Below are 19,622 nucleotides of genomic sequence, written 5' to 3'. Positions count from 1 at the left end.
CACCAGTTTCATGAGCAGAAGATTACTGGTGGGTAACCGTTTATTTGGAAAAGACTTATTAAAAACCTCTAGTCTGAAGGTGGTAAACATCTAAAACAAAACATTTTGAAAATATTTTAGGACGATCACATCAATTTACACATTGCCCATTAGCTGCTACCATACAGTTGTGTTTTACCACTCTACATTGCTAGTTCACTTTTAAAAATTCTAACAATAAACATGTTTGTATTCAAAATCTCAAACTATTAGCTAGAGAACACCAGACAGGACTATCTGCGCATACTGTTGTTATCCCTAATATACATAACCCCATCCATCATGGGCTCTCTAAAGATCTTAACACACTACACATGAATGTCATGCACTATCCCAGCAAAGCTACCTTTAAGATGAGAGAATGGCTGTTTAATCATACATCAGCAACGGAACAGCAGTTTGGAACACGAAGTAACGGCAATCAGTCAACAAGGCCTGCAAAGGTAAGTCCCTATTCTGCAAAGTCTTCTCAGCTGACACCTCTGGTCAAAGAGAAATATTAGGACATGATATACTCAAAAAACAAACTAACCAACCAACCACATGCATTCAAAACCAATGCCAACAGAAAACAGTGCTAGTTAACCCAGTCATTACTCTACTACCTACATACAAGCATCTCCAAATATTTCATCATTCCAAACACTTGTCAGTTTACTAGTTATTGCATCAACGAATATACTCGCACACAATTTGCCAAAAATCCAACATAATACATTTTCTTGCTATAAAGATAAATGATCAACAACAGTGACGAGACAAAATGTGTCTATCCAAATGCCATTTGATTAGAAAACAAAACCCACCATCTGTGCAGAATAAAGGAAATACATGTGACTTTGATATACCAATTTTTAAAAAAGTGTTATAGCATCACAGTTTAACCATTCAAAATAATTTTGTCAGATTATATAAACTCAGACCAAAGGAGGTGCAACAATAGAGATTAGAAATGAAACATTGTTAGAGATGACATCTAATCCCAGAGAGCATCAAGGTCTTGTGGAAAAAATGGGAAAACAATGGGAAAACAGCTCTTTGTCAGTCACGGTCTGGCTCCAATGAAACAACCAAGTTTAATCTTCTAAGGGTACAGGAGTTCAAAAGTGATGCTTAACATACTTTATGCCACACAGGAGAAGGGCTAAGGAGTCGGACAGCCAGAAGACCATCTCTGAAGCAGAATTTTAAAATAAACTCTTTCACAAGGATATAGGTTACCTTACATTTACCATGGGCTAAAGCCACACAGCTAAAAAGCATTCAACATTCTGTGATTTCACTGTTCATTGTAAGGTTTTGTCTATCCACAGTTTTATACCTAAGAAACAAAGTAAAAAATGGCAATGAAGAATTTACAACAGCATTTGGGGTTAGAGATGCTGAAGTATACCTCCATTCAATTTTTCAAAGGTAGGTCACAGCTACCTAAGCATTTAGTTGTCCGTATCATTCTTTGCAAATTGTTGTGACACCCACATCATGAGTGCACTCTGGGAAGTTCTGCTCACAAGAAACAGTCTCACAAGAGAAGCTCTCTTTGCTGCCAGTTCAGCCCCAGTGTCTCAATGTTCTCTACTTACCCACAGATATACCAAAATCAGCAGATCATTTCTTCAGTGTCAAACAGCTGACTGGACATATTAAATAGTTGTGTGCTTCTCTAAATTTTGTAATATATATATAAACAACGTTTCATTACTATTTGTATCATAGAATGAAATGTATTCCTTACCCAATCACACTTTCTGTCAAATGGGGATTTTTTTTTTTTTTTTTACAATAGATCTATATTTATTTGTCAACTGAAACATGTACATGAAGATTTTAAGTATTAAAAGTTCTTTTTGATTTTGATAGGAGAAACTGAGTACAATTAAAAAATCCCTGCCATCAGTGATATTCTTTGGCATTATACTTGACTTATGGATGAAAAATAGAAAGGGAACTGGAGGTGTAACTGAACCCAAAGCCCCTCTGCAGAATCTACTTTTGGTACTCTTCCATTCACTACAACAACAGAGACAAGATACTTCAAAGATGTACACTGAATGGAAACAAAATAAGCAATGCCCCCTCCCCTCTTCAGGTTTCTACAGCAATGCAGCATTACTTGTCCAACCCATCCAAACAATGAAGACAGTACTGGTACTTCTCAAAAAAGTATAGTCATAGGGTGTGCAAAAGTACATGTGACATCATCATTAGGTTTTCATCTACATCCAAATGGATAATGGCAGGTTTCAATAGAAAAATATTACATCTCCCAAATACAGAAAAAGTAAACTGTGGAGAAACAACTACTTGATCCTGTCACTGTTTTGGTCATCATGCTTAATAGGAAAACACCAGGATGCAAACCCCAGTATCAAATTGAGACCTATGTACCAAACAGAACTGAATGACTATGCTTCCCTCAGTAATTCCAGCCCCAACTGTCCAATAGTTCAGTTAAGCCTTTTCAGCTGTAAGGAACTATCGGGTATTGCTTCCTTTGCAGTCTGAATTCAGACACTGTCAGCAACAACACCTGATAATCCAGCTCTGCGGGACAAAGTGCTCAAGTATGTTTGCACCTCACCTTGTTATGGACACAGCAGATATTGTGTTCATTAACAGTTAAAGTCTTCCTGCATTTTTTGTAAATTAAACATAAGAGCCCACAATTTTATCTGTTTGAAAACAATGAGTTTGCTTTAAAAGTAGACATGCATTAATTTCAGGGAAAAGAAAACAAATAGCTGAATAATTTCCTGACCTGTTTTAAGAAGATATGTACCAAGTATTAAGTAAGTAATTTGATAGAAAGTAAAACAACAAGCTTACTTTTTTTGCCCGAAAATTTTGCCAGTATGTAGAAGTGCTGTAAGATAAGGTACTTTTAGCTTTCAAGTCAAATACAAGATTGAAAGTGAGCCAGAGTAAAAGCAAAGTTACAGGTGACAAAAGGCAAAATAAGGGTAACTAACTACATAATGGAAATACTACGATTTCAGACAGAATCAAGCTGATCAGTATTGTAAAGAGTATCAGCCACAAAAAAATCTGAAAGAAGTAACCATACAATAAAAAAAATATTTCCCCCATCATCGCCATCTCTATCTAGCCAGTAAAGGCTTTAAGACTTGGTATACCATATGATTAACTTAACCGGATCAAAGACACAATTTATAAAAAAAGAGAAGAGTTTGAAGGCAGTATCACAAGTGCCTTTTCTAACATCAGTGCCGCCAATTCTCTCATGTTTGAGAAGAGCAGCATTTAGTTTCCCATACTTATTATGCATCAAGCTCTAAGTATTCTGAGCAGAGCATTAAATAGACATTTCTACATAAAACCGTGGATCTGGTTTCATAGAACACAAAACATCCACCAGAAATTAACAGGCAAAACTGTTCCACAATGTGACAATTTATATAGCAACGGATTCCCTGCACTTCATCCCTAAAGGCATTCTGCAAAAATACTCTAAAAGGGAAGCATATGACAGTTCTTGGAACACAGTTCTACCACAGAAAGCAACTTGCTTGCTACATATATATTTAATCACATCCTTGCTCCCAAAGAACGAACACCTTTTTAAAATTATTATTTATTTCAGCTAGCAAGTGTGAGTCAATTCAATAATTAGACAGGGAGTCAGACTACTGTGGCCCATGCATCAATGATATTGACGCAACCAAATTGTCCTTCTTTTTCTTCATTTACTTTTCAATTTGCCTCTAGTGGAAATAGGGACATAATTTAAGGTCCAAGGACTTGTACAGGAAACAGGCAAAAATTAAGTCTAAAGAACTGTAATCCATGATGTAAAATCCAGAAGAAAAAACAACTAAATTTCAGAGTGGAGACTGAGTTTACAGGACTGACAAGTAGAAAATCTTTCATTTACCTTGTAAAATAAAACAATCTGAAAAGATAACCATTGAGACAAACACATATTTATGCTGTCTATTTTAAGAAGCAAGCATCCATTTAAACTTCAATATATACTAGTATTGCACCGAAAATTAAAGAGAACCCTAATTAGCTACTCTTCTAATGTTATATTTCTTTTCTTTTATACTATATAGTAGAAGGATTCCACAAATGCTATGAAAACTGAACTACCTGGTAGCTTACTGGTGAGCTCAAGAGCTCCAGCATTTAACAGTTTTACGTAAAATTGCGTGAGGTTGAAATACTCCTCTCCAACCCTCAACTTACATACAACAGTATGCTAGACAAACCACTTTCAATTATTTTTTTTTTTTCCCAAACAGGGCTCAGAAGTATATAGAGAACAATCTCTACTGTCTGAAAAATGCTAAATGTGTTTACACAGTGTTAAAAATATGCAACAAATGAAGTGGCAAACCATTCAACCATTGGAACTTCAGGCACAAACTTTTCCATACCTCTTGATTACCAAAAACACAGCTTGAATACAAGTTATGGCAAGAATAAGTACTTTCACAAGATTTTTTTAAGTATATTTAGAAATTCCTGTGTGTCATTAAACATGGAAAAGAGGTTTTTTTCCTATATTCTAGAATATAGAAAAAGTAGAAGTGATCCATTAACAGAGAAATTTGAATCTACATTTTTTCATGCAGCTTGAATTTCAGTAGTTTCTACATCAGGCATAAATATGAGCACAGACTTCCATTAGAAGTTAAGTTACACAGCCTCAATCCAATGAGCTTTATTAGAAACTTTATTTTGGCTCATTGTTTTTGCTAGTCAGCCTTCTTGCAAATGCAATTAAAATAGACAAGCGAAGATTTAATTTCTAAAGTTGTAATAGCATGAGAATAGCACAACTAGAGGTAGTATTTCTATCCTGCTGCAGCAGTCTGGTCCTTAAGGTCTACACACCGTGGAAAGGACCCATGCTGGAGCCGTTCATCAAGAACTGCAGCCCTTGGGAAGGACTCACTTTGGAGAAGTTTGTGGAGGACTGTCTCCTGTGGGAGGGACCCCACACTGGAGCAGGGGAAGAGTGTGAGGAGTCCTCCCTCTGAAGAGGAAGGAGCAGCAGAGACATGTGATGAACCGACCACAACCCCCATTCCTCATTCCCCTGTGCCACTGAGGGGGGAAGGTAGAGCAAACTGGGAGTGAAGTTAAGCCCAGGAAGAAGGTGTTAAGATTTGATTTTATTTCTCATTACCCTACTCCAATTTGATTGGTAATAAATTAAAGTATATTTCCCCAAGTCAAGTCTGTTTTGTCCATCACAGTAATTGGAGAGTGATCTCTCCCTGTCCTTATCTCGACCCACGAGCCTTTCGTTATATTTTCTCTCCCCTGTCTAGTTCAGGAGAAGAGTGACATCTGGAATGGCGTCCAGCCAGGGTCAACCCACCACACCTCTCCTGAGCATTATTCATTTGCTAAATGCTGCCAGTGTACAACTGCTTTACAGGCAGAGAGTAAGAGGATTCACCTTCAATCTGTTTTTGAAAGCTTCTATATCTACAATCTACGTGACAGCTTAGCCTGCTCCCAGTCCAAGAAAGTGTTTCAAACTGCTTTATGTTCAAGGTACAAGACTCTAGCTCTTTAAAACTGGAAACCAGTGCCTGAACTCTTGGCCTTCCAGGCCCACTGAAACAACACACAGGACCAGAGTTGCAGTACTTCACATAGTATCCTCTGATATAAGGGGGAATTAAGCAGAAACCTCTCCTAATCACAGTTGGCTCACCTGAAAGTCAGACAGGTAAATAGATTCTGCTGTGCTACTTCTTCAAAGGCAGAGCTGAGCTGTTTGCAACCAGCATCTCCTCCTTTCTAACTCCTACTCCCCAAATAGGGCACTAGCTCAGATAATCAGTAAAAGTATTTGCACACAGCAGTTTTACACTCATTGAACCCAAGTTCCTCAACAAAAACGCTGACTTTTTATTCAATAACTTTACTTGAAAATACTTTGCATAGGTGTCATCTCTCAGAAGATTACAATGAAGGATTGTCAGCAACCTACCCTGTCAAGGAAAGGAGAAAAAGAGACCTCAGCTGTATGGATGGGCATAACATACAGCAGGATACAAAAGGCTCAGGTGCAAATTTGCCATGCTCAGTTGCAGTCTTCAGCATCAATTGTTCAAAAGTCCAACTTTTGTCATTACAATTGTCTTCACTGAATCACAAGGCAAACAACAGGGTCCTAAAAAATTCTTTAAATACATAGTCAGACCCCAGACACATTCAGAAAAGAAAAAAGAAATAAGCAGTATATATTGGTCAAAAAATTAAAAAATAACCATGCAAGATATACATACCCAGTTTTAGGGCAGAAGGAGTCACTTCAATTTCACCACCAATCGGCTGAAAGGCAGCCAGCTGAGCTGCTACTTCTGTCTCAAAAGAGTCTGGGCTATTTCTGTCTGTCAAATTGCCATTGGTGCCATCATTCTTACGGTGAGTTTCTTGCTCATCATAAACAGCAATCAGCTATCAAAACAAAAGATAATACAGTTTGTATATTTAAAGTATTGGTTTGTATGTTTAAAGTTTGGGGTTTTTAAGAGCAAAATTTATCCTTCATTGGGACTACAAAAATAACAGAACAACTAACAATATACAGATTCAGGAAAGCACATGCATTTGTGTTTAAATACATTGAATTCAATATGAATTAAGTATATAGTTCAAAACACAGAACAGCATTTAATTCTTGGGGGTGGAGGGTGTTATTTTAAAAATTCTTAGTGCTACTGTCACACTGCCCAAAGGTAACACAACCATGGAAGCTGTACTGAGTAAGCAGATACGTGTTTTATTTGTACATACATAATAATTACATTCCAAGGACAAGATACATCCAGCACAGTGACAGAGCGCACAGTTTCCCTAATCACCCAACCTGTGCCTCTGTAAGGATGTGTTTCTTGGTTCAGATAGGTACACCTACACACAGTCTCTACCCACCACATATCTACCATCTCCTCCCACACTCCCTGCAAGCTTATATCAGACACATTGCTTCTGAAAACTGTCCCACTGACTCTTCCATAACTCCAGGCACACAGGAAGGTCAATATTAAGCAACAACAGATTGCAAAATCTGCTGTGCAAACTCACATTAATGTTGACAGGAAAGTGATAAAAACACCAGAAAAATCATTTTTTTGCCTCAGCTAGCCTGGATCTTCCTTTTGGTCCCTACTAATAGAAAGTGATCAGATAATGTTTATACAGCTTCATCAACATGTGACTCAGCCGCCCTGTGGCTGGGTGTAAATTGTGTTACAGTTTCAGGAAAACAGTTAACTGTGCTACAGTTCTGGGAAAATAAACAAAAAATTATTAATTCCCAATAAATCTAAACAAATTAGAAGACTTGCTGTTCACCAACAGGACACTTGACATCCCTGGGCCAGCTCCAAGAGGAGAGGAGGTAACAGCAGCAGTTCAAGCACTTTTCCTGCCCCACTATCTGACAGCATAGTTCTTGTGCCACACAACACCACTTTGCCTAATAAGCATTGCACCAGATATCTTAAATCTTAAGGTGTTCATTTGTTTAACTTTCTGAACTTCTTAGATTATCCTAAAGTTTTTATTAGCTAATCCTGAAAAAGACCACAACACACACAACTGGTTAGGCAATGTCAAGATATATAGAAACAAGTTTAAAGGATTGATTTACCACTTTCTCTGTTATTTTAAGGTATGCATACACACTATATAAAAATATTAGTACATCAAATCTCCTCTGACACTTCTGAGACATATGTCAAAAATTATATTCTATAGTAAGTAGTATACTGAAATAGAGACAAACATTTAAAGGGACTCATTTGCCTAAGGAAAGAAACGAATGTATGAGGGAAAAGGGAGGAAGGAAAAATCCTGAAGTGCTTCTAAGGAAGAAACTGACATTTTCAGGTCTTCCACTCATTTATAATTTGGTTGCTAGAAATGTGTCAGCTCATATTTACTAATGCATATTTCAGAGACATACAAAACCCCTTAAATAATTAGGTAGAAAACCCGCTCTCCTTTTCCTTACGGAGCCTGTTTCCTTTCCATGGCCACACAAATAGCTCTTACACATACAATTTGTTTTTTATTTATCCAAAGCATAAAGGAAAGATTAATTCCAGTATAAAAGCCAACTCTCTTTGCACCTTATTCTTGCATTGCAGGGAAACCACCCAGGTGTTCACACTGCATTCATCACCAAGCCATCACTACACCCCACAACTACAAAGCAGCTAAAAAGGCTGCTATAGCACCAGACACCAACAATTTTCTCCAGTATCGAGGAAAAAACCCTATGGTGTCTTTTGTTTGTTTCTAAAATTACTATTCATGTTCACGTTATTATGGAAGCCCATCACCATTCCAGGAGTTCCACAACTGTTGCCCACCAAAAGGTTTGCTTTCTCAATCTCACTTTTGCTGTGGAAACTTAATTTTTAAGAAAGAGGCTATTACTAATGAAGAGGAAATTTGAGACTGTGTAGGACCACGGCACTGAAAGCACTTTAGACAATAGTAGGATACGAAGTTCACATGAGTATTTGCAATGTAAACTAAGCGGAGCTCGGCTGTGATTTGATGGGAATAAACAAGAGAATTCCTCAGCTGGACTAAGCCGAGTTTCCCCATGGTTTCACACCCCAGCATATTAAAATGCTCTATTACCTTGTAATACTCTACAGTTACTGCCCCAGGATGTTGCAGAGACCAAAAGTAGGGATTGGCTCAAAAAAATTAGACAAATTGATGCAAAAAACCAGCACAAACTGTTAAATGGAAACACACAAGCACTACCTCAGACTCGAAAGCCCCCAAAACATGTAGTAGTAAAAACCAGGAAGGTAAACGAGGAGAACACTGCTGTTATATAATTACCCTATTTCTATATGCTTTCTTCACATATTTTCCACTGGTCACCAGAGACCAGAGCAGCAATCGGACCCTGCACTGCCACTCTTGCAGGCTTACATGTATTATGGTATTATGACATACTTGGGTTTCTAAGCACTATAAATTTCCCTTATTCCCCTGAATTTTGAATGAAACTTTAGCAGAAACGATAATAGAAAATTATTTTAACAGACAAAGAGGTCCCGGGCAGACTTCCGATAGCTGTACGATATGGTAGCTTACCTATCAGCCAAGCCCTGAAAGGCAAAATGCATTACGGCTACACCAAATAATCGCACGGCCTTCCCGGGACCGCCGCACCACCGCCTGAGGCAAGCGGCCATGGCTCGTGGCCACCTGGTCACGTACCCACCGCCCCTTTTCAAGGGGGCCCGTGCGCGCGGGCCAATCAGGGCAGAGCAGGGGGCGGGGCCTGTGTAACGGCGCGGCTGGAGCGGGCAGGACCCAGGTGCAAGGCGGCAGCAGGCGAACACCTGCGGTACAGCCCGGCAAATGGCCGCGGGGCGTTGAGGGTCGGAGCTGCACCACAGAGGCCTCGCGCGCAGCGGAAAGCGAGGAAGCGGCCTCAGTGAAAAGCCTGCGGTTCCCTAGTCTACACCTAGGCGCTATTTTGACAGATTAAAAACCCAAGGAAAATGTGTTTCTTTACAGTACGGAACGCACCATTAAGTAAGTAACATGATCTAGAGTTAAACTCCCATTTTTTAGTGTGGAAAGGAGATACTTCCAGTAGTCTACGTGGAGGTAGCAAAGATGCAATGCCTCTCCTCACCAATGACGTAAACAGCCGTTTGTCTTCTAAAATGTTTATTCAGGAGGAAACTCCTTGGGATGCAGTTGCAGGAGCACATTATCGGCGGCAATTCTAACATAAATACACTGCTAATCAATCAATGCATTATAAATATCAGCTTCAGCCTTTCAAAGGGAATGAATACAATTAAGGTTATGTAAATTAACTATTCAAAAATAATTGTAGTAATTGGCTTCTCATTTCCAATATGGAAAACTCATTAATTGGAACAGACTGCAAATCTCTTCTGATGGAAAAGAACTTCAGGACACATTACGAAATGCCCCACAAGCATATCATGAAAACAACAACACTGTTCACAACATTAGTTTTTTCTTTACCAGTCAGGATTTATAAATACTGCAAGTTCAGTAGGTCAGCCGATTATTTTTTTTTAAACACATCAAAATATTACTCTAGATATTTGTAAACTGTAGAGTACTCTGTTGTGGTTTTAGACACTTGCTGTACTTAAGCCTCTCTTCTTTAAAGGTTAAAGAACATTAATATTTACTGTAAAAGAAGTCTGTGTATTTCTATATAGGTAAAATGGTTCTAACCTCAGTATTGTTTTAATCTCTACTAACAACCTACCAGTTACCTAAACGATCAATAAATTATCAAAACTTGGCATTTATCTGTCATTTTTGATTACTAAATCCCTCCCTACTTATACTGATGTAGTCACAACATAAGGCAGCAATAATGAATGGTGCTATTTTATTAGCATTTTTGTTGATCATAAGTGGAAAATTCATTACAAGGCAATGTAGGCAAATTTTAACTTTGTATGGTGTCCTATGGTACAGCTCTTCCAATATTTTACTGATAACTCAATTGCAAAGCTTGCAGAAAATTAAAACAAGATTATGTTAGAATTTACTACATTCCCAAACACAGAACAACACACACACATTCAATTAAGATCAACCCTCATATACAAAAAGGTGGGTAAACACCGACAGCGGACAATGATGTTACTGAGTGCCAGGGACCAAGTACAAAGCAGCAGCATGTTTTACCCCGGGGAGCCAGTGGCCCCAAAGACGCACAAAACTGATGCAATGTTGCATTTAAAAATCCCCGCAAGACAAAGCGTTCCCATATCCCTGTTCCCGTGTGAAACAAAGTCATCCTTCCAAATTAATATTGCAACAGTTTTGGTTTAGTGCTTACTAATTAAGCTCAAATATAAACAATTTTGTGGAGTTTCAGAATTTCAAAGAAAAACATCCCCACCTTTGAACAGATACCAGAACTTTGCAGATATTGCTTTAAGGCACTTGTCTGTTAAACCAGAAATAGCTGGCTTTCCGCTGCCCTATACACCATTTTAAATAAAAGGTTTCATAATTATTTCTCTCTTCAAACTACACTTTTGACAACTAGATTACTGTTAATAAGGTTAAAAACTGTGTATTTTACTAGCTTTTCTGTACTGAATTAGAAAATAGACACCACTATTTCCTTTCTGACCCCAAACACCAGGCATGTACACAAGGTACTAAGGAAGAGATGGCAAAATAAAAGCTTGCTTGCAATTAAATTAATCAGCTTTCAATTACTGTCAGGATAAAATCACTAAGAGAAGTTATCAGTCACAGGCTACATCAGTACATGACTGAAAAGATGCAATTTTCAACAGCTGGAATGAGATATTCAAAACCACAAAAGGAAATTAAATGCTCAACTTGTATTAAATTTTTCATTCAAGTCAGATGGAAATTTTTCCTCTTAATTTTTTCACAATCAAAACTTTTATTATATTCTCTCACTATGGCCAACAAAAGGTAGTAAAATTGTCCATTTCTTCAAGACATGTTTGTTTCCTGTTCAGATGCTCCTCTGTCCATGAATTCAAATGCTCATTTAAGAGAAAAGCCTATGGGTTTTTTAACCATATCTATACTTCTGACAGCCAATGTTCCCGTGGGCGTGATTATTAGTTACTTATAAAATGACACAGGGGAAAAACCTCTCCCTTTTTTGGGTAAATTAATAAAGACTGTTCACACAAAGCACTCACACCTCAACAAAGACCTGCCAGGAGGGGTCAATGAATAGGTGACTATTTCATGGAACTTTGTGACCTAAGGAGAAGCCATGGCTCAAGCTACAGCAGAAAACACAGTTCACAACAGCATCACATTACCTTGTTCTCCGATCCCTCTACTTGGGATCTGTTGGGCTAATCTTGTATTTATCCCTACATATACATAACAAAGAGGTAGAAAGACACAGAGCGTTTCTATATGTAACACACTGACACCAGAATACAGCAAAGTTCAAAATAATATAAAAAAAATTAAAATATCAGAACAACTTCAATTCTCCCCAGGTGCTTGCACCTGCAAACAACCAGACAGAGATGGAGAAAGGCTGCAGTTGACAGCAGCCTACATCCGACCTATGCAAAAAAGGAAAAGGCATCTTTTCCTTCCCCGCCCCCCTTCCTCCTTTCTTTCAGCAAGGTTATGTGTTTGGCCAGGTCAGCTGTTTACTCCTGCCATCGAAGACACCTGAGCACCAGCGCCAACACAAGATAAAGGCAAAGTTACCTCTTTAGCTAGTAGTTTGCACCAGGCCATCTTAACTTCAAATTCTCACACCTACTTTGAGGCTGCTAGGGCCTGACTTGACTCTTTCCCCCCACCACTAGTTTCTACTACTCCTTCACGCAAGTGCTACAACTTGCTAGATCCACGGTGAGTCAGTTCAGAGAACTAAACCAGGAAGAAAAGCAACTCTCCATCCTCCAGCTGATCAGCTCTGTGAACCATACAAAGCAGATTTCTGTCAACACATCACCGGGTTAACACCTCCTTAGACTACCATTGTCTGTAATCCTGTAGTAGTGACATAGCTGTGTCTGCTTTAACGAAGATGGACCAATGTTTGTGCCCAGCTCCTCTGACGGCACGCAAGGGTGCTGTGCACATACACGTCATGAAGTTTGAACACAACGGCAGGAACAACATTTCTGCAGTTCTCTCAAGGAGTTAACCTTCCAAACAGAAGCTCTTCTACTGGCACGGGTTATACTTTTAACTTATGCCCACAAGGGGACAAGAACACTTCAGATGGAGGCAAGAAGACGGAGCGTAAAGCGTACCATATGTTGAACAAAAAACTTCATAAAGCCACTGTGGAAGTTGTCTTGGAACACCACAAATTCATTAATGTAAAATCAGATTTTATATATTACTTATGAAAGACTCCTGTTCAAATGGTTAAAAGATGAAAGACTAGTAACAGTGCAACATAGAGAGAACTAAGGTAATTAGGGTACCTCAAAAATGGATGAAAGTGTCATTTAATTTTTCAATTTAAAACTTTTCTGGAGCTCTACAGCCTTTCTTCAATGTTCTTTCAAGGCATTCTTCTGGTATATACTGATAAGTATTTGAAATAGCATTCTTGCATAATAGTTTGCCTTGGAATTCCTTTAACTTAAAATAAAGGCTGTCAAGGAAAAATACCAATATACACACCATATGGCAGCCTTCCTTCACACCTACGTATGAAAACAAATTACAGATACATCACATGAAAGCTATGGTGATTAGCTCATCTTGTTTACCTACATGCCAAAGCTACATACACCAAAGTATCTTCCCAAAGACCACCTGACACTTTTCCTACTCTTATTATTCAGGTATTTTTTTTTAGGTAGTGTCTAAAAGTAGCCAAGAACAGAATCCTACTGCACACAGTACAAACACTGGTAGCCTCTGCTCTCTAAACTTTTCAAGGATATAAGGAAAATATGAAATAGGAAGAGAAGCAGCACACCTAAAAAAGAGAGACCAGACCCAGCCCAAGGCCCAGCTCTTTCTGGGGGAAGGGAAAGGAGTGCGCCAGTGGCAGGGAGGGATCCTTACCCAAGCGACAGCGCAGCTGTTTTGGCACAACCCAAGGACAGAGCAGGGGACAAAAGGAAGAACCAAGGGTGGAACATGAGGCCAGGACTGGTAGAGCCCTGCAGGATTTATTTCAGTTTAAATGCACAGGGCCACTGGAGGTCCTCAATACTGCCAAATCTTCAAATGTTTGTATTTCACCGTAAATGGGCACCGTGGCAAGAGGTGATACTTTAAATAGTAATTTTCTTCATAAATTAAGCTGAGATTTTCAAGTTATCACTAAGTTTGTCCAAACAGTGAGATATCAATTGCTTCCAGTCTTCACATTTTAATCAGCAGATCTACTTCTCAAGAAGTGTGGAGTTCCTCTTCTTGCCCATCACTTACTACATCTAGAAGAGAATTAGAGACAGCTGTACATCAAGAAAGCACTGCCCATTAGCCCTCTGGAGCTCCTTTTCCCCAGCCCTCCTGCTGCGCCTGTGCTGTGGCACTGCCTGTTACCAGCAGGGTTTTTCTTTGCTGAAGAGCCAACGCTGACTGCGCTTACTCGAATTTACTCGATTTGTGGTTACTGACATCACAGCCATGGGACAGGGCTCGAACTCTCCATTACTTCTGGGAGATCAAAACTTCTGGACTGCTTTGTTACTATCAGTCTTGCATTTAGCGCTCAGTCTTGTCACTGAATTTGCTAAATTTATGAACCTCAGTTTCCAGATATCTAAGAATTTATTAACAGACTGCTGTAATTTCTCTTGTGGCTTTTGTTGTGGCTTTTGTTGGGGGGTGGTGGTAGTGTGGGTGTGTTTGGGTTTTTTGTGGTTTGGGTTTTTTTACTGCTATTTTGGGAAGGCCTTCGACTATTCTACAAAGGTAAAAAAAAACCCCTGTATTAAGAAATCATGCCTGACAAAACCCTTTTGTGCATGTTTTTCAGAAAGTCTAGCTGTTGTTTTTGTGTGTGTGATCAAATCAAGAGACATCCTTATCTTCCTGTTATTTCCCTGTAGCTGAACTGGCAGGTTTTGGGGTTGGTATTTTTCTTTTCTTCCTTTTTTTTTTTTTTTTTTGAAAGGTCATGGCAAAAAAAAAAATCTACCTGATTGATGAGACCTTATATACTTCTTCCTGTCCAACCTATTCCTTCATGGGCACACGTGATTGTACTTCAAACAATGCAGCTGATTGGGTACTTAACATTGATATTTGTGGCAAAATTTGATGAGCCCTTCAAGCATGACTGAGATGTAATTTTTTAAGCCACTTAGTAACTACTTGAGAGCTGTTATGGAGATCCACAGTAACAATACAGACATTCCTTGAGGGTTGACTCTGGGTAGCTTCCCTGGCAGATATAAATGCTAGTGCTAAAATGTCAAGGATTTATAATTATGATGGCGGATGCATAAAACACATAAAACAAGCCTTATTAGGGTTGATTGAAGTAAATATACCAAAGGACATTCCTTCTTTCTTCTGTAAAAGATTCATGTTCAATGCTATTTGTAGCCTGTCACACTCATTATGTTTTCATGTGAAATAGCTTCTGAGTTTTGCTAGATAACAAATGCCCTTTGTTTTTATTCTTCCTCTATCCAAGTGAAAAAACAAATGGAGGATTGAAAAAATGCAAGACTGATTATTCCCTTTCTGTTTACCTTGAAACTGAATACTTTCACCTACATGGACTTTACAGAAGATGAGCTAATTTTGGACAGTCCATTTAAAATGGCACTATAAAAACATAGATACTAATATCAAAGACTGCATTACTTACTAGAACAGTGCTTGTCAAATGCACTTATTGTAATCAGTCATTGAAAAGGAAAAAATTATGGTGCCATGGTATCAGAAATAAGACAGTTTATCCTTAGAAATGAAAGTAGGAACATCTTAGTTACTATATTGTGGGTAAGCATCAATAAATGTTCACTTTCATAATATTAATTATAGTAATTCCATAATGTGAATTATCTTACTTTAAAATACTACTTTAATGCTAAATTAACAGCTTAGTTCAATTCCATTGGCAAGCTTCCTGTGGAACACACAATCAAACAAGCCATTAACACCACAAAAACCACTTGTTAGAACGAGCATCTTTGTTGAACAGAGATCCCACAGTAACACTGGATACTTCAAGCCACACATGGAGAAGCGAGGCAGAGCAGTGGAAAGCCAGATGAGGAGAGCTCAAACTGCTCCCAATTCCTACTGCAGCACAAGGCATTCCTGTAGCCCACTCCTACATTAGCAGGTACCTTGCCTGTCAGAAGTGTTCAGCAGACTTCTCCAGTAAACTGCATCAACCTCTTCTACCCACCTTCTCACCCCTTTCTGGATGATTTTGAAGTCCTGAAAAAGCTGAGGGGTTGTAAAAATCCAGCCTGTTGGGCAGTCCTGATCTAAGGCACAAAGAAATGTTTAAGCGGACAGCTGCTGAGCACTCAGCCACAGACAAAACAGCAAGAAGAAACTGAGCAGCTCTTGGAGTCTCAAGCTTCTTCATTGCTGGGGCTTTTTAACAGAGTTTCTACGGAACCCAAAGTGGGAACAAACAAGCATCAATCCAGCCACGTGCGAGGTGGTACTAGGCATATGGATTTACACTTCCTAGCACCCACACCACCCTCAGCCCTCCTTTCCAGTAGTTACTTCCCACTCCACTCATACCCTTTGCATACTTTTCAGCCCATCCACATGAGTTTCCACAGCCCATCCACACGTATGTTTGTGGACTCTCTCAAATCCCTGTGAAGTGTCTTTGATCACTATGATGCCATTTAAGGTTACTGAAACATTGTACAGCTATGTATAATAGGGGCAGAAGCTGATGGAGAAGCAAGAGAGAGGCTGCTCCCTGCTAGCTTTCCCCATTCCAGTCACATTTGATCTGGATATAGGAGGTCACAGGGCTGAAAGGGAGCTGGGAAAAAATAATTTAGGGAGCCAATCACCATTTCTCCCAATTGCTCTCCTTGTAACCCTCCTTAGCTGCAAATGCTTGAAGAAAACATTGGCCTTCAGTACACTGCCAGATGTACTTGCAGTGCCAACCATTTTCACTTGCTCTCTTTTCTCTTCTAGTGTCTCCACTGTATATAATGAATACAAAATTTAAGGGAGCAGAGTCCCCCAAAGGTAGCTTGTTAACCTTTGGATTATATAGACATATGAAAATCCTAAGAAATTTAAACCGAAGTAAACTGTGGTGAAGAGACAGTATACCGTATCAGTAAGATCAGAGGGTATAATTGAAATCCTTAGGAATTTGCATGGCTCTTAATACTCTAGGCGATCAGTTGTGATGTTAAAAAGCACTCTGTATTTGTAACTAAGCACTTCAACTTCCATATTTTTTCCAGATTCCAGTTTAATGAGTAGGGCCCAAGTTAGGTTGGAAGGGACCTCTGGAAGTCACTAGTCCAGTCCTTCACTCAAAGCAGGGCCACACTGGCACTTAAAGTTGGCTCAGGTTGCTCAGAGCCCAATCCAGTTTTGTGTATCTCCGAGGACAAAGATTTCACAAGTTTGAGAGCACCAGTTCCAGGGCTTGACCACCCACACAGTGCAAACAAAAGTTTCTCGTATCTTATTGGAGTCTTCCTCATAACCACGCAATGTCCATTACCTCTAATCTTCTCACTGCAGACTTTCAAGGAGGTAGCATGTAGTCTGTTCTACACCCTCTCATTAGGTAGTTGTAGACTGCAATAAGATTCCCCCTTATCCTATGAAGTTCACTCACCCTCTCCCTCATGTCATGTGTTTGACCCCTGGTCATGTTGGTGACCCTGTGCTGAGCTTGCTCAAAGGACGTCAATGTCTTTCTTGCACAAAGGAGACCAAAACTGGCCACAAGAGCCTAGCTGTGGCCTCACAAGTGCCAAACAGGGTGGTGGAATCGCTTCGCTTGACTTCACAGCTGTACTGCTAACCACCTGAGCGTACATTCAGCCTTCTTAGCTGTAAAGCTAAGAAAAAGCCAGATCAACTTCTACCAAACCACTCTTTTTCCCTCTCTCACTGATTTGACAGTACACATCATGTGCAAAAAAAAAAAAAAGTTTTTGCTTTGGCTACAATTACTCAAAGACAGCATATGAATTAGCTGTTTATTTGTTTTTAAACGTCTTTGATCTTTTTAGAGGACATAACGGGAAGGGGGAATAGAACTTCAGAAGTTAAAAAAAAGGCAGCACAAAAATACTTGAATTGTAAAACCCATCAGAAAGTGTAAAACCATCTGTAGAGCATAACACACACAACAACTTTCATTAGTACAGACAGGCTTGATAAATCTTGGGATGTTGCCACACATCATACAATTCTCACACTGTGTTTCTGCCTGTGCAGAAAAACATTTCGGTATTTACAACTGCCAAGAGTCCTATTCTTACTGATGTCTAGTTTAGTGAGACTGCATTATTTGCCCTGTCTCTGACAGTTTATATGTCAGGCTTTAGAAAGGCAAAAGTAAGTTACAAAACTAGTTGTCACCTTGATGAGGAAAGGTCTGCCCCTAATGATGAACTAATGCTATCAGTCTCTACTAGTTTAATTCTGTCAATAAACAGTATTCTTAGGGGGTTTCTAGTGCATTATAATAATGCATACATACGCCTTCAAAAATGGCAAAATAAACACCTTTTGTCTTTCACAGTGACCTCATTTTCCAAAGAATCACAACCCTATACGCTTCAGCAGCAGCACAAGCCAGCTGACCTTGACTTCGATCAACCATGTCCCTAAATAAAGCTCCTAAATGTCATGATCCTTTTATACATAAAATTTGTGACAGAAGAACAGAAGAGAGGAGACATGTTTAACAGAAGTGCAGCAGGAACATCACCAAAATCCTCAGAATGTATTTAGTAATTGGCTAGTTCACATGGCTTGTGTTATCATACTCATTAATGGAAGACTACAAAGTCAATCATAGCCACTTAGAGAACTGTTTCTTTCTTTTTTTTTTTTTTTTTTTTTAAAGGCAAACCAGTTTAAGGAAGCCTACAAGAACTAAAGAAGAAACCTATAAAGTTATGTTCTCTCAGAAGATCAGTAACACACAAAATTGTGAAACATTCAGAAACTTTCTAAGTAGTATGGTGGTTCCAAACACTGCAGTTCCAGAAATATACATTCCCAAATGAACTACCAGAACAGAAAGACTGGAAGAAATATTTTGACTTGACATCTTAATGCACCATTACTGTGAAAACAATGAAACTAAAAGTAAAATTTCCAGAGATAGTCACAGCTCTGGCAATAACAAAAAAACCCTTCAGTGACAATTACTCATTTCAGCAATCAGTTCATAACAGACATCCTACTGCTGCCTTGCTCATTATACTCCTTAAAAGAATGATCTACATGTTATAAATTTCAGTCATTTTTTTACCCTAGCATTAGCTGCCCACAGCATAATTTCATAGTTAAGTTTCTTAATTTCTTAGTAAACAAATTAAATGCTGACATCATGTTCAAGATCCACAGCAAAATTAAACATACTATTTTAAGGTTTTCTAACAGAGTTAAAATTCAGTATACAAACGAGAAAATGGTATTTGCAAAGTTAGTAGCAGCTATGTATGTTATGCATCCCTTGGACATGAATGTGTTTGCAAGCAAACAAGATCTCACATATGTACCCTTCTATTACCCACACATTGGTACTTGTTATTCAAATATCAACACATCCCATTAAAACAGCATACACAAGAAAAAACATTCAAAAAAATTATAACACTAGGAATGTTCTTGTCCTTCCACAACAGTATAGAATCCAAAAAATAAAACCAAAGTACATTTTCCATAAGTGATATTATAATTGCTTGTCAGATGGATTTTGACACGATCCTCATTTCCAAGGCTGAATTTCAATGCCCTATTAAGAATAGTGTTGAACATTTACTTGATGCAGTTTTGTAATATTTAGCTGTAAAAGTGCAGACTGCAACTCTGACCTCTGAACAATAATTAACATTATCTTAACATTTCTTAAGGAGACTATCTTCTGTAAGAAAAGCACTGAAAGAAAA

At 38.7% G+C, this 19,622-nt stretch overlaps 1 protein-coding gene across 2 annotated transcripts in view; it reads right to left on the bottom strand.

Moving 5' to 3' along the window:
- PARD3B (par-3 family cell polarity regulator beta) overlaps positions 1-19,622 on the bottom strand; it is a 423,913-nt gene that overhangs the window by 283,983 nt on the left and 120,308 nt on the right. For both annotated transcript variants that reach the window (XM_054830200.1, XM_054830201.1), the window contains exon 3: positions 6,306-6,477. In XM_054830200.1, the coding sequence (XP_054686175.1) occupies positions 6,306-6,477 (172 nt within the window). The remainder of the gene's footprint in view (positions 1-6,305; positions 6,478-19,622) is intronic.

Source organism: Grus americana, chromosome 6, assembly GCF_028858705.1.
Source record: "Grus americana isolate bGruAme1 chromosome 6, bGruAme1.mat, whole genome shotgun sequence".
Classification (NCBI taxonomy): Eukaryota; Metazoa; Chordata; class Aves; order Gruiformes; family Gruidae; genus Grus; species Grus americana.
This window is presented reverse-complemented; position numbering and strand designations above follow the sequence as displayed.